Source organism: Lithobates pipiens, unplaced genomic scaffold, assembly GCF_037356315.1.
Source record: "Lithobates pipiens isolate NorthernLeopardFrog02 unplaced genomic scaffold, aLitPip1_a1.2 Scaffold_16, whole genome shotgun sequence".
Lineage (NCBI taxonomy): Eukaryota > Metazoa > Chordata > Amphibia > Anura > Ranidae > Lithobates > Lithobates pipiens.
In genome coordinates, this window is record NW_027507748.1 from 113,388,770 (window position 1) to 113,411,321 (window position 22,552).

Consider the following 22,552-nt stretch of genomic DNA (forward strand, 5'->3'; position numbering starts at 1 on the left):
GCATTTTTCCTCCATAAGTTTAGAGTAAGATGGCTAGTTTCCAAATTTAATACATTTACCACTACCTTGGAAAAAACATTCAAGGATTAGTAGAAACTACCCCCATACCCCTCTATCAGCTAGTAAGGGCTGGTTGACATCAGATGCAGTGGCAGAATGTCTCTCCAGCACAAACTGATGTACATGTACGTCAGTCTGCAAAAGCAAGATAGCGGGTCAATGTCCACTGGCAGCCCACAATCGTGGCGAGGAGAGGCAGAGCGGGGAACTACATATGTAAACAAGGCATTTCCCTGTTCTGCCTAGTGACATGACAGATCTTCTGTTCACAGTCATCGTGAACCGTACAGTTAGAACACGCTGTGGGAACACACTTAACCCTTTGATTGCCCCCTAGTGTTAATCCCTTCCCTGCCAGTGTCATTTTTACATTGATTAGTGCATTTTTTTTTAAAGCACTGATCAATGTAAGAATTTCACTGCTCCCCAAAAAGTGTCATTTGGGTTCAGATTTGTCCGCCGCAATGTCGCAGTTGCCGCCATTACCAGTAAAAGAAATAAAAGTCCCTAAATCTATCCCGTAGTTTGTAGACGCGATAACTTTTGCGCAAACCAATCAATATACGCCTATTGCGATTTTTTTTTTTTACCAAAAATACGTAGAAGAAAACATAAATCGGCCTAAATTGATGAATACATGTTTTTTTATATTTTTTTGGATACGTATTATAGCAAAAAGTAAAAAGAAATTTTTATTTATTTTTTCAAAATTGTTGGTCTTTTTTTGTTTATAGCACAGACAATAAAAACCGCAGAGGTGATCAAATACCACCAAAAGAAAGCTCTATTTGTGGGGGAAAAAAAAAAGGACGTCAATTTTGTTTGGGTACAGTGTCGCACGACCGCACAATTGTCAGTTAAATCAACAGAGTGAGGTATCGCTCGGTAAAAGCTTCCAGGGCTGATGTGATTAAAGGTGCAGAACTGCCATTACAAATGCAGAAAATTTACAAGAAACAGTTGAATGTAGAGTTTGAAATCATTTAAAACATTTAATTTACAGTTTCACATTAAAAACGTGATCTACAGTTTAGCAATAAAAAAAAAAAAAAAAAGTCCATTGACAGCCAACCTGCATTCTTTATCATAGTTAACAAAAGATCCAGCATACTGGCAGAAGGTAGTACAGAAGTCTGTATTTTTTATAAAATGGACACTCAGATCTTTTGGCTTTTTTCCTCCTTCCGGGAATTGAGTTTAGAAAGTCCTTCTTGGATATATTGAACAGATATGGCATCCTTCTTCTCCTCCGCCTTTTTCAGCGCCTCCCTGAAGATCCCTTCAGCATCTGCCAGATGTTTCATCCCTCCTTTAGAAAGGCCACAAAGCATACAAAAATCAAAGTCCACTTTTACCTTAATGGTGCTTACACTTTCTAAAATCACTTTACAGGAACCTTATCTGCAAAGATTGTACCACACTTTTTCTGGGTCACAGGCCATGCTGCCTGTAATTGATTCAGAACAGGGCTGCATGCTTTAATGGCAGCTTGCCGATTCTAGCCCAGGGACTCATAGTAGTGAAGCTGTAGTAAGGATAACTGCATCAAAGCGGCATCTTTTAAACATAAAAATTTTTTCATCCTTGTAGGTTAACCCAAAGCCAACCAATATTTTTGGCAGGACATGAGGGATGGCACTTTGCTCTACCCTTTATTGCCCACTGAGGGTGGTTTATGGTGGTTGGAGCTAGTGTATGACGACCATGTGGGGAGGATGGATGTGGCAGTGTGTGTGTCCCTGGTGCTTCAGATTACTTCTGGGATGTAGAGCCCACCATACTGGGCATGCCTGACCTTGTCCATCCTGGTGGGCTGGCGGATAACTGGGTGTCTTGTGTTTGGTGGCTGGGATTAATGTACATGTGTGGGGCCACCCATGCCCAGTGGTAGGGCAAATTTGATCTCACCACCTCCTTCCTTTCCAAACTATATGGTTGGGGGAGAGCATGGGTGGGTGAGGGCGGATGTGGCACAGTTGACAGGAGCCATATTTAAACAGCCCATACAGCTTGTCTTTTTCTCTTTGCATGCTGCACACATATGGGAAGGCACATGGTCCCTCATCCTACACCGGGTACTTATATGCCTTTCAAAAAAGGGCCATACTTACTGTATATGTATTTTATGTAGATTTTTGCAAGTGTTATCTTTTGTACTTTGTATACACATCATTACAGGGGGTGTGGAAAGGAATATTTTGAATATTGTTCCTTTGAAGGCCTGCTTCCCATGTGCTTTTGTTTGTCCTGCTGCTATGGATGGGGATAAGGTGTACTCGCTATATACATGCTAGATTTAAATGTTATGCAGTTTTTGTGTATACTCTTTTTGCCCCTTTTCTTAAAGATTTGGCACCTGCCTCGTGCTTCCCTGTCCCTCATTCCTGTGGCTTCTGGTAATGGTCTCTATTCAGGATTTTTATTGAAGAATTTTCTACATATTCTTCTGGTAAATTATGCATACATAATGTTTTGGAAACAGATTTAGTAACAACATATCCTGTAAATATATTCCAGACGTATTTTACTTATATTAGGATATCATTAAAATTATATGTATTGTAGAATGTCTTTATTATATACTGAATTTGTTCTTTGTTTTTTTATTAGAATGCCCCTCTCCTGAAGAAGTAGATCTGCAAAACGTGTTGAAATATTGTAACCCCTCCACAGCCTACTTCTGTTTCAACTATTCCATATGTGTGATACTGAACCAGTATACAGTGCCTTGAAAAAGTATTCATACCCCTTGAAATTTTCCACATTTTGTCATATTACAACCAAAAACATAAATGTATTTTATTGGGATTTTATGCAACCAACACAAAGTGGCACACAATTGTGAAGTGGAAGGAAAATGATGAATGGAAATTTCTAAAAAGTTTGGCGTGCATTTGTATTCAGCCCCCCTGTACTCTGATACCCCTAACTAAAATCTAATGGAGCCAACTGCCTTCAGAAGTCACCTAATTAGTAAATAGAGTCCACCTGTGCATAATTTAATCTCAGTATAAAATACAGCTGTCCTGTGAAGCCCACAGAGGTTTGTTAGAAAACAGCATCTTGAAGGCCAAGGAACACATCAGACAGGTCAGGGATATAGAGTTGTGGAGAATTTTAACGCAGGGTTATGTTATAAAAAAAAATCCCAAACTTTGAACATCTCACGGAGCACTGTTCAATCCATCTTTCTAAAATGTAAAGAATATGGCACAACTGAAAACCTAACAAGACCTGGCCATCCACCAAAACTGGCAGGCCGGGCAAGGAGAGCATTAATCAGAGAAGCAGCCAAGAGACCCATGGTAACCCTCGAGGAGCTGCAGAGATCCACAGCTCAGGTGGAAGAATTTGACCACAGAACAACTATTAGTAGTGCACTCCACAAATCTGGCCATTTTGGAAGAGTGGCAAGAAGCCATGTGGGGGACACAAACATGTGGAAGAAGGTGCTCTGGTCAGATAAGAGCAAAATTGAACTTTTTTGGCCTAAAAGCTAACACACCATCCCCACTGTGAAAAATGGTGGTGGCAGTATCACATGGGCTTGCTTTTTTTCCAGTAGGGACAAGGAAGCTGGTCAGAGTTGATGGGAAGATGGATGGAGCCAAATACAGGGCAATCTTAGAAGAAAACCTGTTATGCCCTGTACACAGTTTGAAATTCCGACGGAAAAGGTCCGATCGGATTATATTGTTGGAAAATCCGATCGTATGTGGGCTCTATCTGACTTTTTCCGTCTGAAAAAATTTGACAGCAGGATCTAAAATTTTCCGACAAAAAAATCCAATCAGACTCTTTCCAATTGTTTGTAGAGAATTCCGACGGACAACGTGCCACGCATGCTCAGATCAAATTACGAGACCAAAGCTATTGGCTACTAGCCTCTTCGTAGTTCCATCATACTGTTGTGAATTCATTAAGAAAAAAATAATAATAATACATTCATATTTACTGTCAAAGAGGTGAGATTGTTTAGGCTTTAGGAACAGATGAACTACAATGTTGATATTATTGGACTAGGACCTCTTGGAGAACTTTAAAATGCAAAGTACAAGATCTCACAGGTTTTCTAAATATTAAAGGGATTAGCTATCTTTTACAATTTTACAAGTCTGTACTGAAAAATGTGGGGCCTGAACAAAAGGGATGTTTGGTCACAAACACCAGAGGAAATCTTATCTACCTCATTTAATGGCCAAGGAAGGCCATGCAAATATATATGGCAAGGTCTGGGCTATACTCAGGAGTACCTGTGACCAACAGCCATTAAACCTGAATGACCAGAACAAATATCCCATTGTCTCAGAAAGTGAGAGATCAATAAGCCAAGTAGTCAGTATTGTCCTAGCTTCTCATGAAACAATGGCAGGAGAGATTCACACGCTAGGATGATAACAGCTATAAAAACCGAGAGTGGAATGACAGGTGCATATATCTGGGGTGTTGTGTCACAATGTTGGAGACAGATTCATATACCAGTAACATAAATATTTTTCTAAGCCATTCAAATTATATATATATAGGTCACAACTGAGATTATAATTTTAGTATCTAATGATCTAAAGAACTTGGTCACAAAGAAATTATATATGAAAGTATGATTATAAGTAGAAGTGTTTTAGCAACAAATTAGTATTATAAAAAACATAAATCATGATTAGAATTGTATAAGAATTTAACCTATGTTTAGATAAACAAATATTGATTGGATACCCAAATTATACATGTATCCATATAGATAATAATTGTATGTGATTTGTTTGATATATATCTAACCTGTGTCCTTTCTAAACGGACTAAAGATTAACAGATATACAGTGATATGCATATATATCACCAATTTATGCAAGTGATTATTGGAAATTTATGTTAAAGCGTATTCTACATTATGCCATAATTCTTGAACACTCGAATATATTCGTTAGAACATATAAATAACGAACACATATTACAGAATTAGAAAAATATTCACTTAAAGAAATAAAACACCAAACATAGGTGAGACACCTGGTGGTGGAAGGTGCTATTACCTTAAAATCACGAGACTCCCGGGAAAGCTAACCATTAAGTCTGCCGGCCAATGAGGGGGGAACACATACCCTCTGGGCAGAACTTAGTATAATTTTATGATCCTTTTGTTTAAAAGGATATTTAAGAAACTAGAAAGATGGAGGAAAAGAAAAGGAAGCTCGGAGGAGAGCTGGGGGGAGAGAGTCAGGGGGAAGCTTAGGGACCCCCCCTGAGAAGGGACACTGGAAGACATGCATGAATACACATTTTACATTCATGAAGATCCCTGCTCCTTGGAATGTTGAAGCCACGGCAGCCATCTTAAAATTCCTGGTAACTAATACTCCACACTAATAGCCATATTGGAAATGGGTAAATATATGTTTATCATCTATTTTATGTTCTCTTAAATATTGATGTTTTTGAATATTCTATTATTGAAATACTTCTCCCGAATCAATAACCGCCTTTTAGATTTTTCTCTAAATTACATTTTTCATACATTTCTTTTTGCATAGATGCCAATTTTATTGACAAACAAATGTCTAATTTATTTCACATTGTTAACCACTTACTTACCTGCAGTATAGTAACGGTTGGATGTGTGAAATACAGACATTCTGTTTAATTGTCAATTATCAAAAGGTTATTGATTCTACCGAGAAATGATAATGGTGATAATTGTGTCCAAGGTACTACTACGCCCAGTTTGAGGGTGTTCCCAGAAATTGTCAAAATGATCAAGTAATGTAATCTGTATTTTAATATTTCATGTAAATATTTGTTTTCTGTCAACCAATAAATGTAGCTATTTTGTATGATCACTCGTCTCCGTGAATAAGTTTCACATATATAGACTGTGTCATATAGACTGATTTGGTATCTTAAAAATATCTTCGTTAAAAATTACTTAGGAAATATTGTGCGGGAAAATTCCTTAAAAAGCACAACAATACGCAACGAATGTCACCTCGTTCTGAACGATTGGATTTTCCGACAACTTTGTCCGTCCGTGTGTATGCAACACCAGTTTCAGACAAAATCCGTCAGAAAAAAATCAGACGGATTTTGTGGTCGGAATGTCCAACCGTGTGTACAGGGCATTAGAGTCATGAGACTGGGGCGGTTGTTCACCTTCCAGCAGGACAACAAACCTAAACATATAGCTACAATGGAATAGTTTAGATTAAAGCATATTCATGTGTTAAAATGGCCCAGTCACAGTCCAGACCTAAATCCAATTGAGAATCTGTGGCAAGACTTGAAAATTGCTGTTCACAGATGCTCTGTATCCAATCTGACAGAGATTGAGCTATTTTGCAAAGAAGAATGGGCAAAAATGTCACTCTCTAGATGTGCAATGCTGGTAGAGACATCCCCAAAAAGATTTGCAGCTGTAAATTGCAGTGAAAAGGTGGTTCTACGAAGTATTGACTCAGGGGGGCTGAATAAAAATGCACACCACACTTTTCAGTTATTTGTGAAAAAGGTTGAAAACCATTTATAATTTTCCTTCCACTTCACGATTATGGGCTACTTTGTGTTTGTCTATCACATAAAATCCCAATAAAATACATTTACGTTTTTGGTTGTAACATGACAAAATGTGGAAAATCGAAAGGGGGTATGAATACTTTTTCAAGGCACTGTACATCTGGTTGGCTAATACTATGGCCCTTTCTATTGATATGGACATGCTGTGGATGGGGCTATGAATAATAACGCACACATTTTTTAATGTCGCGGTTGGATTTGGATTTTCATATCAAATCAACCTGGTTTGTCGGGTTGAAATGACATTAATAAAATGAGTTTACTGGATGCAGGTTTGTCTTTTCTTTAGTAGAAATGCACCAAAAATGTCCCTTACTACCTTTTGGGATGCCTTGAGAGACAGACATTGAGTTAATTAATTATGGGATGTGGTGCTAGATAGCTCCTAACAGAACTCTTGGCTTTTTTTTAAATGATTACAATGTATTCCCTGAAAAAAATACTCTAATATTATAACATGATCACTCAATACATAATTCAGAGATATATAAATATAAAAAAACAAAAAAAACACAACACAGCATAATGATAATATCCTAACATTCCCCTGCAGCTACATAAAAGTTTATGTAGGCTAGTAAAGGAAGGGGCAGAGGAGCTGGGCCAGCAAAAATTAGACACTCCCAGAAGAGAAAAGGGCTACGATGTGAAGGAGTGAGGGGGCTGTGCTAGGGAACTGACTTTTCTTGGTGCAGTCAAATGTTCCAGCAAGTTCAAATTGCAAGAGCATAAAGATCAATAATGGAAAGGAAACCACTGCAACGAAAAATTATATAAAAAATAGATTTTTCTGTGCCTTTACCTGAAGTTTTTTCAGTTCATGACGGTCTTTTCATATTCAAAGAAAGCAAATACCTGATACTGGAGCACATTAAGACTACAAAACGTGCTTTCTGCTCCAATATAACACCAAAATTTCTATAGTTTACCTTGATGCATGAGAATCGTTGCCATATTGGTGAGCAAGATATGGTAATCTGGATGGTCTGCCTTTTCGGCTAGAGGAAGTGCTTGGCTGACAAAGCCGTAAGCTTCATCATAGCGGCCCTGTGCTTCCATCACTGTGGCCAGGTCATTCAGCAGGGTGATGGTCTGCAGGACATAAAACATGATTGAAAAAAACACTACACAGTTAGTCTTATTCAATAATTACTAAACAAGTGGTGAATCCTAAGAAAACAAAGTTGTGTCTTCTCAACATAAGTGAAGATACAGGATCCAGATATGCTTTCATGCCTTTATATGCATTTTACAAGCTTCAATTATTAAAGGAACCCTTTCCCAAGAGAGACATGGAGGCTGCCATTTCTGACTTTGCATTACTAACCCATAACTAGCATACTTGTTACAAGTCAGTGACTCAAACTATAAAGCTATACAAATATTTTCACGGAGAAGCCATCAAGGGTCATTTCAGTTTCTTTTTGCTTCCTGATGAACAAAGCAGTAGAATTCAGGCAATGTGATTTCAATGATGTTCAATTTTCATGCATGAATAGTTGGACTATTGCAGGGGCGGCCCTTTCATTAAGGGTGCTGCCCCCCTGTCCTTTGCCATCTCCCCCTATTCATGTGTCTGGCCCCTTTCAGGACATCAGAGCATGAATTCCAATGGGGAGGGACTGTTTTTTATTTAAGCACCAGTTAGAGCCAGAGGCTTCAATATAGGGTGGGCTTGTGTCACAGAAAGTGCGCTCTCAGCCCACCCAGGTGTCTTACAACAGCCAAATTAATATTCGCTGTTGTAACACTGATCCTCCTACCAGCCAATCACAAAGCAGGTTTTGACACCGGTCACCTGATTGGCTGAAAGGACAGGCAATCCTATTGGACACCTAGGAGGAGGAGGGGAGGAGCTGGAAGCTGCCATGGAGGAGAGCGGACTCGGAGCTGAGCTGCTGCACCACGCTGCCTGCCACATGGGGTAAGTGCCAGACTGACCGGCAAACAGCACGTGGGGGGGGGGGGGGGGGGAAATGGAGACACATGTGAACAGCAGCCTTGTCAGGGGAAAGGGTAGTGTTAGATGCACTAGCAGATTTTCATGGACTTAACTAACAAAAGATAGACTCCAGCTAACATTTTAAGCAGTTACAGCAAATGTTTTCTTTCATTTTGGGTTAAAGGTTTAGATAAATGAATAAAAGCCAACCATTGTGGGCACTTTTGTCAGTGTTAAATGGCTTGTCTCAACCCTCTAACTGCCTCTTGTGCTAAAGAAATCTGAAAAAATTTTAGTTACGCTTTTTCACTACCTTTTCCTGTCTAGCGCATAATCTGCATTAATAAAATTACTTTGTTACACTCACCCAACACCTTTCGAGGCTCTGTTAAGCCAAGCTTTGTCTAACCAGACTCTTAATGAAAATATGTCTTGGAGGATAACATCTGTTAAAGGATAAATTCACTTTAAAAATAAATAAATGCACTTTTTTTGCAGCTAAAATAAAAACTTGCATTTATTTTTTGTTGCAGGAGCCTGGAAAGCATTGCACCAGCGATCAGCAGTGGGCAGCGTTAGTTATATGTTCCCAAAAGGTGAACTTATCCTTTAAGTAGTTCCACATCAGTGGCTAAATCTGACTCCTGTACAGACTGAGTAGGTACACACATACTGTATTTTTTTTTTTATATATTATTTGGCACATGAGATGTTTGGATAGAGGATGGGGTGGTGGACTGAAAAAAAAAAAAAAAAAAAAAAAGCGTTAAGGCCCTTTTCACACGGGGCAAATTCTGTAAAACTGTTCCACCTGCTCAGTAGGGGATATCTCTGCTGATCAGGCAGATGACAGGTCCGTGTCTGCTCTGACTCTGACTGTCATCTGATCTGACGGTAGAATGTATCCCTCAGCCATCTGTTTTTTGGCAGACAGGATCAGATCCGATGCCAGCAGATGCTTCGTAGAGGACAGTGGAGGTTCCGATCAGGTCCACCTGAAAAACTGACAGGCAGACCTGATCAGGTCACCCATGTAAAACTATCAAATATAAAGTGTAGGTGCTAAACCTATGCTGCCACAATAATCAAATAAGTGAAGGCAGAAGAAATAATGAATATAAAAAAGTGAACAACATATATGATAAAGAAGGATATAGGAAACCCTATACTATATATTCACGTAGCCATGAATTTTGTGAAATATGAACAGATATGAAAATATAAACATAAATAATAATTAAGTGGAGTCCATATTTTGTAATGATGGATACATAAACGTAAGTGGAGCTGACAAAAGACATTGGTCTGGGTTGATGTCGGAGCTGCCTCTTTAAAAGTTATTACTACATACAGTCTGATACATTGAAAGAACCATTTGTCTTGGGATCCATACAACCATAGAACGCTGAACCAGTGCCTCAGTATTTGGAACCATAAGCGATTTTTGACCCCTTAGATATATGTCTATTCGGGTCATTTCCATCTGGTAAGCCTGCACTTCTTAAGGTGGTGGGATCTGCACTGCGGTGGAATTTTCAGGGTTACATCTGATTTGGATCCCTGTTTTCACCAGCCTTGGTTGGGACTTACGTTTATGTATCCATCATTACAAAATATGGACTCCACTTAATTATTATTTATATTTCACCATTTATGTTTATATTTTCATATCTGTGTTCATATTTCACAAAATTCATGGCTACATGAATATATAGTATAGGGTTTCCTATATCCTTCTTTATCATATATGTTGTTCACTTTTTTATATTCATTATTTCTTCTGCCTTCACTTCTTATTTGATTATTGTGGCAGCATAGGTTTAGCGCCTACACTTTATATTTGATATCTTTGTGGCTAAAAAAAATCCTAGTTTTGGCAGCTTTTCCCTATACATCTGGTACTGCGCAGTGTTATTGTTGGTATATAGCACCCATGTAAAACTAGCCTTACATTTATATTTTACACCTGCTTTAGGTGCTCCAAAACCAGAAAGGTCGCAAAAAAATAAATAAAAAGAAACCACATGAAAGATAGGAAAGTCATGATTCCAAAGTTATGTTTCCAATGTTCGTAATTCCAATATTATGACCCAGGAACTGTTATCAGGATAATTCAATCAACCATACAACATGTAGAAGACTGTAAAATATTCTGAAACACAATTTTACAAGCATTTTAATGCAAGTTGTTAATCTTAAATGAAACTCACCAAAACGTATGTTTACTAACACCAAAAGTTCATATTCTTCTGCATCAATAAATTGTATGTGCAAGTCAGAGAAGATTTAAAGTGGTTGTAAACCCTTAGGCCGCGTACACACGCGGGGACTGTTCGCCCAACTTTGTCCGTCAAACAGTTTCAGCAAACAGTCCGCTCAAAATTAGCATGGACGGACATGGCCACACACGACGGACGAACAGTTTGCTGAAACCGTGCGCGATGACGTGAACGGCACGTACGACGGGACGAAAAATACGACGTCCTATACACTGCATTATAACTTTCGGCGTGTAAATCCTTTCTGAGCATGCGCGGAACTTAGTTTGACGAACAAGCCTACACACGAGGGGACTGTTCGCTGAAACTTTGTTTCAGCGGACAGTTTTTCGGAATTTCCGAAAAACCTTGTTCAGCGGACTGTTCGCTGAAACTGTCCGCTGAAAGCCCACACACGAGCGGACTGTTTGCCGAAACACTGTTCAGCGGACAAAGTTGGGCGAACAGTCCCCGCGTGTGTACGCGGCCTTACAACACACTTTGACCTACAGGTAAGCCTAGATTAAGGCTTACCTGTAGGTCCAAGAAATATCTCCTAAACCTACACGGTTTAGGAGATATTTGCCGAAAGACAGGCACCGCTGTCTACGGCGCATGCGCCGTAGACAGCGGTGCACAGACGCACTGAGCGCGGCACCGTCAACGACGAAGATGCCACACGCGTCGGCTCCCGTGCGCATGCGCGGGAGTAACGTCATTGCGGCTTCGCCGAATGACAGCGGCGGAGCAGCGAGTCCCACCGAGAAGATGGATGCGCCGGACTACAGGCGACATCACTGGCTCCTGTGTCAGGTAAGTGACACATAATGGACTACTATGCGATGCACAGTAGTCCATTATGCTTTGCCTTTGCAGGGAATGAAAGAGGAAGTAAACCCATCAGGGTTTGCTTCCTCTTTAAAGGGTAAGTTCACCTTTACAGAAAGTCTGTAAGGTGAACTTACACTGGACCCCCTCCCCATGGTCCCGCTGTACTGGAGGCTGGCAATCGCCCACTAGGAGACATTGGGTTGCCACTGAAATTCCCTGTGGCTTAATCTCCTAAACTTACCTCGTAAGGGTACATATAGGAAGCATTCTAATTACTCGGTATCATCACATGGATGGCACCGACCAATCAGAACACGAACGGGAGAGAAAGCGAGAAAGCCACAGGAATTTCAAATCCCTGTACCGGTAAAGCGGAGACCCAATGTCTCCTAGCAGGTGATGACCGGCCATAGGTACAGCAGGACCAGAGGGGATGGGCAGGGGATTCAGTGTAAGTTTACCTTCACAGAAAAGGATCTTTTCATGGGATCCTGGATTCCCAATGCAGAGGAATTCCTTAGTAATGTACCCGTGGGGTTTTCCAGACATATGCCACATACAGCATTTTACAGTCAATTTTGTTTTGTTCAGGTACAGCTGGTCATACATTATACAATTTTCTTCTACAATTTACTGTAGTGTACAGATTCCTTTAGATTTCCCTTGTACAAGGTATGGGTAGCCTAACTGTGCAACCAGCGAGCCAAGTAAGTCTGGTTTTCTACTGACCTGTGGGTGAAGATCTCCTTGCTCCTCCTTAGAGATGTGCAATGCTCTCTCCAACATGACCTGTGCATGTAAAAGCTGTGATTGGCTCACTAGGTAACGTGCGTATGAATCCAGACTCAGACCTAGGAGAAGCCGCGTGTTTGTCTTTTCCTCTGCTGCAAGCACAAAATAAGTTAAAAAAATAAAATAAAAATATGTGCAGACATATATATACTAAAAATTGGAGGAAAGAAAACACTACCAATACTTACCAAATCGGGAAATGCGTTTCACTTTTCCAGAGAAAAAAAAAAAGAGGAAACCTGAGAACAACTATTTTGTTCTCATTTTCCTCTTTAGTCTCCTAAGGCTTATAATTTTAATATGAGGCACTAAGACCCCTTTCACACTGGGTCATTTTTCAGGCGCTATTACGCTAAAAATAGTGCCTGCAAACCGACCTAAAACAGCCGCTGCTGTGTCTCCAGTGGGAAAGCCCCTAGGGCTTTCACAATGGAGCAGTGCGCTAGCAGGACGGTAAAAAAAGTCCTGCTAGCAGCACCTTTGGAGCAGTGAAGGCGCGGTGTATATACTGCTGCTGCCCATTGAAATCAATGGGGCAGTGCGGCTATACCTCTGGCAAAGCGCTGCTGCGGTGGTGGTTTCAACCCTTTCTTGGCCGCTAGCAGGGGGGGTAAAACTGCCCCACTAGCAGCCGAATACCTATGGTAAAGCAACGCTAAAAATAGTGCCGTTTTACTGCCAACGCCGCTCCAGTGTGAAAGGGGGCTCGTTTGTTTTTTTTTTTATCAAAAGAAAATGTATCAAAATGCATGTCAAGACATATACTGTAAGGTGCATTCAAACAAATGTCAATACACATCATAATGCATGGTGATAAGCAATGGAAAATTAATTGCAACAGGTGCCAAGATGTGCAGCGACAAACAATGACATGCTTTTCCTTTTATATCAATGCAAAACGCATCAAGAAAAAAAAATGCAACAAACACAGTGTGATTCCAGCCTGTTCTTTTTTCTAATCCAGGTAAAGATAGTTTTCATACAGCCGTGTCTTGGTTCAAAGCTGTATTTTAAATTGTAAAGTCTTGTTTAAAAAAATAAAAATAAATAACAAACATGTTATACTTACCTGCTCTGTTGCAGTGGATTTGCACAGAGCAGCCCCGATCCTCCTCTTCACTGGTCCCCCTCTGCTGCTCCTGGCCCCTCCCTCCTGTCGAGTGCCCCCAGAGCAAGCAGCTTGCTAGAGGGGCACCCGAGCCGAGGCACAGCTACCTGTGTCCAGACACGGGGCCACGCCCCCTATCTCCTGACTGGCTGACTTTGATTGACAGCCACAGGAGTCAATGGCGCTACTGCTATGTCGCAGCCAATCAGGAGGAGAGTCCCCGATGGCTAAGACACTCGTTGACATCGCTGGACAGAGATGGGGCTCAGGTAAGTATTAGGGGGTGCTGGAGAGGCTGCTACAGACAGAAGTTTTTTTTTTCTTAATGCATAGAATGCATTACGCTGAAAAACCTTCTGCCTTTACAACTCCTTTAAAGCTGAACTCGGAAAATATTGGTAGACAAGTTAGGCATGCAAGACCAAGGCTGATCATTGGAGGAAAGCAGCCTGAGTTCCCAGCACAGCTAGGGAACTGACCACGATGAGCTCTCCTGCCTAGTGTGGTCCATTTTTAACAGAAAAGTAGAGGGACTGGCAGGAACACCAGAGAATTCACACAAAAGCAAGCAAAAAAAAGCGCCCGATACGTTTTGTACAAGTACATGGTACAACATACACATATCAGGCATTTGAAATGCTGGGGTAACACTTTAATGTAGCTCTGAATATATTAATACATCAGTAAATGTATACTGGTAAATGCAAACATTGTAAGCATTTGAAGTTGACCTGGTATCAGCTTCTTACAGCAGGACTAGAGTATGAGTGAAAGAAGCAGCACAAGAAGCATTCTGGAGAAAGCAGAGCAACAAAGGGAGATGTGCTCATCACTAAGCTGCTTCTCTGTTCACTGTCCAGTCACAAGCCAGGGGGTCCAAGATGAACTGTGCTCAGAGAAAGTGGGTTGGTTAATGCCGACTATCAGACTAAGGACATCTGACTGAAGAAAATAACCAAAACACACACACACACACACACACACACACACACACCAGAGAAAATGACTGTATGCCATTTCACTACAGTATTGTCAATTATTAGAGTTTTTTTCTTGTAGATTCATACTTATCTAGGTGGATGCAGCATCAGAGTCTGATGTCTGATCTGTCCCCCGCCACCTCTTCACTGAGAAACGAGCCACTGAACATCGCCGATGGCTCCATTCTCTCAGCTCCCCGAGTGGAGAGATGCTGTCTGTCTGCCTTTAGTAAATCTATTCTGTAACGAGAACTAAATGCAATTTTTTTTGTACCCATTGGGGAGGAGATTTCCATTCACTTCCTGCCTTAGTCAAAACAAAGTGAGAGAAAGCCCACAAACTTTCAGAATCCCTGGCTGTTACGAGAACTAGTGTCCCCACTGCAAGGTTTCCTCTCTATTCCTGTTCTGGTGGCAACCCACAATTTGGGATTTTTTTTCACTTTTGGTGGTAACAGTAAACATGAAAAATAGAGAGGGTGAATCTCTTAATGGGGGCACAGACAGCAATATAAAAAAAATGTTCTAATACCTCTCCACTCCACCCATAACTAGAAATAGAAGATTTGCCTTTTGTACTTTAACATGTGAGTGAACAAAAAAAAAAAAAAAAAAAGTGTAAAAAGGGCTATAACGACCATAAAATCGAATAAAACTGCTCCCCTGCTGAGCCCTATGTGTAATCTGCTGCATCCTCTTTTACATTAAGGCCCCATTCACATCTGCGGAAATGTGCGTTTCCACGTGCTTTCCCGGAATGCAAGAAAATTTTGTAAAGAACACGCATCGCAGGGCCGTCAATTGTTAATGGCACCCCAAATGAGGCTAGTAAACATTTTACCAAAAAAAAAAAAAAAAAAAACACACAAAAGTTCCATACTGGAAAAGGTCCTGGAGAGTCTTGTCGCATGTGAGGCAACTCAATCAAAAACAATGGGCTGCACTATGCTGTGGTGTAAAAAATGCAGCAAATAAAAACGTGGAAAAAAGGTGCAACAAATGCGATGCAGCGGTGTAAATGGGGCCCCATTCCCCTGCATACCAGCTGAAAGTTCAAATCAGGAACACAGCAAATGACTACACCAACTTCCAGTAAGAGAGAGAGAAAATACAGAGAAAAAATGATTGCTGCAACATCAGCAGCCTCTCCTATCTGCAGCTCTGATAGTGTTATATTACACATACTGTTATTATTGTAGCTTTGTTTTGGGCTTAGACCGCACACAGAGCTCTCAAGGTAATGTGAGGTTTGAGCCTCCTAAAATTCCGGAAGGATCGTGGAAAAAATATATAAATAAATGTAAAAATGTAGATTATTTTGGGGTACAACGATGAAATGAAAATATTTACCGCTTGCCGACCACCCCATAGCAGATCTACTGCTATAGGGCGGCTGCGCTGTGCAGAATCATATTAATATAATTCTGCACTTCTGAATTTTGGGTGCGAGTGTGCCCCACCGCCGGCTCGCTCCCACTGTGATTTAACACAGTGGGTCCCGCAGACGCAATGTTCACTGAGACCCACGATCATTCAGTACACTGACAAAATGGCAGTCTATGTAAACAAGGTAGATTGCGATTCTGTCAGTACAAAAGACTTAGATCCTGTGTTCCTGAAAAGTAGAAAACCCAATCTATGTCCTCCACTAGTAAAAGCACCTACCCCACACTAGCAACACTGGTTAGGCACACATTTAACCCTTTGATCGCCCCAGAAGTTATCCCCTTCCCAGCCATTAGTACAGTGACAGTGCATTTTTTTTTTTTTTTAGCACTGATCACTATATTAGGGTCACTGTGTGGCAATGTGAATTTCACATTGAAATTCCACCAGAAAGTGATGTTCACATGGCGACTCCAACAGATTGCAACGCTTCACCAGAGCGTGACCTTCACAAGGAGACGCCACCAGAGCGTGACATTTACATGAAGTCTTCACCATAACGTGACCTTCACATTGAGACTCCACGAGATTGTGAACTTCACATTCAGACACCACCAGAATGTGACCTTCACATTCAGACTGCCAAAAAGTGACATTCACATAGACGATCCACCAGAATGTCCCATCCACTTTGAGACTCCAGCAAAAAGTGAAATTCACATTGAGACTCCACCAAGGCATTGTGTTTGTGTTCCTTTTACACTTCCTTCAGAAAGTGACGCTGACATGGAGACTTCATGAAAACATTGCGTTCGCTTTCAGATTCCACCAATAAGTGACGTTCACTATAACGTTCCACGAAAAATTGTAAACTCGTTGTGCGTCCTTAAAGAAGAGGGGTTGACTTTGATGCACCAGACTGCGATTGTCACATTCAACCTCCACAAGAAAGATACTTTTACATTGAGACTTCACTGGAACATGGCATTCACACAAACTCCACCAGAGTGTGACCTTCACTTTGAGACTCCAGCAAAAAGAGTCTTTCACATTAAGACTCCACCAAAACGTCACATTCACTTTATGCTTCCTTCAGAAAGTGACGTTGACAGTGAGACTCCACGAAAAGGTGTCATCAGCAAAGAGAGAAAAAATAGAAAAAAAAGAAGAAGCTAAAGTACTTGTGTCCAAGAGAGCAATAACACCAGCTCCTCGCTTTCATTTTCTAATCAGTGCGGCTCACAGAAAGAAACCAAGCCTCACTCTGAACAGAGCCGTCACGGCAGTATCCAAGCCTTGTTCTCATTTCCCCACTACGTGCGGCTCATAATGTGCAACTAAGCCTCGTTATGAACGAAGCCATCATTGCAGTATCTAATGGAACCCTGCCCCCCTAAGATCATGTGTCTTCACTCACTGAGCACCCCCAATAGTGCGATCCTCAGATGTCAGAGACCATGGTCCCAATCTAAAATATGGGCCTTACCGTGTGGTGACACGGCATCAGGGGCTTCAACTGCATGGATGGAAAGGAGACCGGACCTGAATAATGTATATTAAATACCATATAAACTTATACTCATTCAATATGTTGGCAATTGAACAAAAAAAATAAAAAATAAAGTTTTTTCAATATAAAACTAATTCATAAACATCAAGAGTCATCTAAGAAACAACATCCCAGTCCACGTTTAAACCATGTGGCATGTAACTTAAGGAGATTGAAAACAAATGAATCTTAGACAATTCCCTAACTTTACGACTGTTCCTCCAATGTGGCATGAAGCTGTCTATACCCATGAACAGGGTTCCTGCAGGATGTCTACCGTGGGCCAAATCATAGTGTCTGGAGACACTATGGTTTTTGTATCTTTTACGAATACTCCCTATATGTTTGTTGAGCCTCATACCCAACACCCGGGTCGTGCGGCCCACATACTGTCACCCACATGGGCACTGAAGTAAACAAACATAGTTCTGCAAGTAATGAAAGATTTCACTAAATATTTCTTAGGCGGTAGCTTTAGAGGAGAATTCTATCATATTTTTTTTCTTTTTAAACTTGTTATGGCCACAAACTTGGTAGACATTTGTAAAATCCAGTGAGGTTATGGAAGAGAGGAGGGGTCTAGAATGTTATGTACCAACCTATTTTATTTTTTTTTATTTTTTTAAGACGTTGGAACCCCTCTGTATACAACAACCAAGGGTTTAAGGGGGTAAGGCTGGAGCAAGTACTCTGTTATTCTGTAATAAATGCCAATGTTTTTGCATTATAATAGTCCTTTTCCACATATCTTTGAGTTAAAATTCCTGCTTGCCATTGAAAGTCTGCCAATGAAATACAATCTAGTCTAATGTGAAGGAACTGTCCCTTGGGGACTCCTTCCATCCATGGTTTATGGTGACAGCTGTCCCTTGTTATGTAGGCATTCCTATCTGTTGATTTAAAGAATGTAGAAGTTGTCAAACGACCTTCTTCTACTCTAAAAAAGTGGATTTCTCTTTGGCTCATCGCATAATTAAGTTTGATACCTCTATTGTTCAACTCCATTCCTGCCACTGACACCAACTGCAGGGCCCTATTCTTCCCACCGACACCAATGATGGGGCATTGTTCCTTCCCCTGATACCAACAATGGGGCACTATTCTTCCACTAATAGCAATGGCAGGGACAGGGACAGTAAACGGGCCCATTATTTAAAAAGGTTGGAGGGCCCCGCTTTATGGTGTACATGGTATGAAAGCTCATCTCATACCAAAGCTCCCCACCATCCCTTACAATCGGATTATGCAATCCTCTTTAGAACTACCAACACGTATTTAATGCAAGATCCTGACTGTATACAGATTGATTGGATGGTTTAAGTAGGTCCTCGTGTTTTGGTAGATTTGACAACTTGAGCTTCAGAAGGTTTTACCCCCCTCTCCATGACCAGACCATTTTTTGCTATTTAGCACTGAGATACTTTAACTGGTAATTGTGTGGTCATACAGTGCTGTACAGTACCCAAATGAAATTTGTATAAATTTTTTTTCACATTTGGTGGCATTTGATCCCCACGATTTTTCTTTTTATTATATAAACAAAAAAAATCAACAATTTTGGGGAAAAAATTTTTTTTTTTACTTTCTGCTATAAAGCACATCCAATAAAAAAAAAAAAAAAAAAGAAAACGTCTTGATAGATTTAGGCCAAAATGTATTCTATGTGTAAAAAATAAAATCTCAATAATGTACATTGAATGTTTTATGTGAAAGTTATAATGTCAACAACTATATATATATATATATATATATATATATATATATATATATATATATATATATATATATACACACATACATATATACACACACACACACACACACACACACACACACACACACACATACATACATACATACACACAGACACAGGATTTTTTGTTTTTTATATACAGTAATGGTGGTGATCACGCGACTTATAGTGGGGACTGTGACACTGCCATCACCAACACTAATACAGTGATCAGTGATAGTACTATATACTTGTCACTGTACTAATGATACTGGCTGAGAAGGGGCTAACATCTTGGAGTAATCAAGGGGTTAAGTGTGAGCCTAACAAGCGTTAATGTGTATAATATGTGCAGCTTTTTACTAAAGATCAGCTTGGAAAGAAACAGACACTGATCTGTCCCTCTGTACAGATCCCTGTGTGTTGGTTATACGGAGATTGTACGGTCAGATTGTGTATGGTGACCCTAAGGTTGTATTCACAACACATGTAGCCACTGCTGCTTAGAGTTCTTTTGCTGTTAGGACGCTGCCAGCTAATGGAGAGTTTGTGTTGTTGGCCTGTAAGGACTCATTCACAAATGCGGCAGATCGCTTTTCAGAGGTGTTTGACAGGCAATATTTTGCCTTCTCATTGCCTGATTTAATTGCGCACTTGATTTACTACCACGCCGCAGTTGAATGCATTGCTTGCAGTGCAGATCCACAGAACTACAATCGGGTGGCAGCGTAGCCCTTCATAAATGAAATTCTGTTTAAGTTTTGCCACGCCCGTAAAGCATGGCATCACAGCTGCAGCATGTATGCAGCCATAAGCACCATGACCATGAACAAAGTCTAAAAGTTTATCACAAACATTTACATGCATACAGCATAAATGCTTGTTCACACATGAGGTTGTGGGTGGTAAAAACCTTGTGGTTGACTCACGCTTTTACCACCCCCCTTCAACTGTTTCCCCTCTATCTTCAGAGGCAGCAGGCAAGGGTGCACACATGCTGCGTCTGCGGCAGGAATTATATGCCTTGTCACTTTCAGCGGCCACTGCCACCTGCCAATTGCAACCCAAAAGTGAATGAGGCCACTCTGCAAGCGATTGTATTGCACTAGTGTGGTGATCAAGTGGTTACATTACAGTTAGATTAGTCACCCCATCAGTGTCCTTATAGATTAGCTGCCCCATCACAATGACCCCATAGATAAGTTGACCCTTCAGAGTGCCCCCAAAGATTAGTTGCTCCCATTACTGTGCCCCATAGATTTGTTGTCCCCATCAAAGTGGACTCAGATTAGTTGCCCCATCAGAGAGCCCCCATGTATCAGTTGCCTCCATCACAGTGTCTCATCACAGTGTCTCTTATTAGCCCTGGTAAAGGGAATGCAGATTTCCAAAATACATGGGGTCGATTTACTAAATCCGGAAAGTGCAACATCTGGTGCAGCTATGCATGATAGCCAATCAGCTTCTAACTTCAGCTTGTTCAGTTAAGCTTTGACAAAAAAAAAAAAAAAAATGGTAGCTGGCTGGTTTAGAATGTTGCACGCTTCAGTTTTAGTAAATCAACCCCATTGGCTTTCCTTAGACTGTTAATCAACTTCACAAAGATTACTTCAGTATAGGGCATTGGACCTAATGTCCATCCGAAAGAATGGAACATACGCATTTCTTTTGCTTCACCATATACAGTATAAAACACAGTTTCACAGTGTGCCTTTCTCCTATCTTGCAATGTTGCAATTTTTCCATTAAACATTAGAGAGGAACTGCAGTCTGCTTGCATAATTTGTAATAAAAACATCTTTGCTATTCTGAAGCTTCCCTCCAACCACTTTGCATATTTTATAAATACTGTGATTCTGTATTTGCCAAATATTTTGAAGAAATCTCCCTCCACCAAGTCTGGCTGCAGCCATTTTAACTGTGGGCAGCTGAAGCTGCTGCCTATTCACTTCCTGGATTTAGACAGACACACACCTCCAGCTCTGAAGCTCTCATTTGCCCTCTTATGACTCATCCCCCCTCCCTTCCTGGCAAACTCTCATGAGAGTGAGAGCTGTATGCAATGTCATAAGAAACAGGAAGTTGGCTGTATAAGGTATTTACTGGCAGAACAAAAATATTTTACTATCCAAAATTAAACACAAGAGCAGAACATTTAATAGATGAAAAAAAAAAAAATTACTGAAGTTCCACTTTAAGAAAAATAAAGAGTAATAATCTAGATTATCTTATTACAGAAGAGCATTTGATAAATTATACAATGCAGTCTTATACTGTTTTGTTTGCTATTGTATGACAAAATCACTTCACCTGTTAATATGTCCTGTGGCAGATCTTTTTCCATCTTAGTCTTTTCCTCCAAACTTAAGATACAGAACTGATATCCTGCCACTGCCAAATCCTTCCTGTATTGGATGAAGGACAGAAAAAGAAGCAGAATAAGTGAAATGGCAACTCTGTATTCAATAATCAACATCAAGATTTATGTATCAAGTTTTTCTGCATCTTCTGCAGTTTTCTGGGGGGGGGGGAACCTTGTGGGAATTTAAATGAAATGTATGTGAATATGTCTCCATCCCAGATTCAGTAGAAACAAAAAGGAAATGGATGGGACTTTATTTGAGGTATGTGAGGCAACAGAAAAGCAATCAGTGTAGAAACACAATGTTTATTGCTTACTAATGTTTACATAACATTTTGGAAAAATTAATTCATAGGTTTGTGTCCATATTGACAACATATAACAAACATTTGAAGGTAGAACTGGGAACAACAACAAAATGATACCATTGTGTAATATAGGACCGCTACATCAAGATAATACATTGTATAATAAATATATGACAGCCATCCTAGAGGACATTGACCACCTCAGGAACAAAGTATAAAGATAAAATCCATTTATTTATCCATTTATTTATTTATTTATTTTTTTCACAATTTTTTAATGCATTTGCCCCTGAAGAGTGGAATAAATCCATGAAATGTGTAGGGCTTATTTGATGCATCTCATCTTCATTAGATGGTTCAACCAGTTTTCTATATACAGATTTCATCTTTGTACTTTGTTCCTGAGGTTGTCCATGTCAGTTTGCACTACAAAGTGCAAAGTGGATTTGCCTCTCGGAAAGAACACCCATAGGCGAGATATGACTCAACCACCACCAGCATAGCCAGTCCCAACCAGTCTGTCAGATGGCATAGCTGCCCAGCTATATAATAATATAAGTTAGGCAATGCCATGCCAGCATCAGCCTTAGGGTGCTACAGAATGGAGAATTTAAGTTTCCACCTATGGTTGGCCCAAATAAATAAAAAATAAAAAAGGCGATACGTAGCATGTCCAG

At 40.3% G+C, this 22,552-nt stretch overlaps 1 protein-coding gene across 4 annotated transcripts in view; it reads right to left on the reverse strand.

Annotated features, from left to right (window-relative positions):
- Window positions 1–1,027: 1,027 nt before the first annotated feature.
- Window positions 1,028–22,552, reverse strand: part of TTC19 (tetratricopeptide repeat domain 19) — a 44,217-nt gene continuing 22,692 nt past the window's right edge. For all 4 annotated transcript variants that reach the window (XM_077480301.1, XM_077480302.1, XM_077480304.1 and 1 more), the window contains 4 exons: window positions 21,516–21,610; window positions 12,388–12,542; window positions 7,557–7,719; window positions 1,028–1,369 (listed from right to left, as the gene is read on the reverse strand). In XM_077480301.1, the coding sequence (XP_077336427.1) occupies window positions 1,218–1,369; window positions 7,557–7,719; window positions 12,388–12,542; window positions 21,516–21,610 (565 nt within the window). In that variant the 3' untranslated portion in view covers window positions 1,028–1,217. The remainder of the gene's footprint in view (window positions 1,370–7,556; window positions 7,720–12,387; window positions 12,543–21,515; window positions 21,611–22,552) is intronic.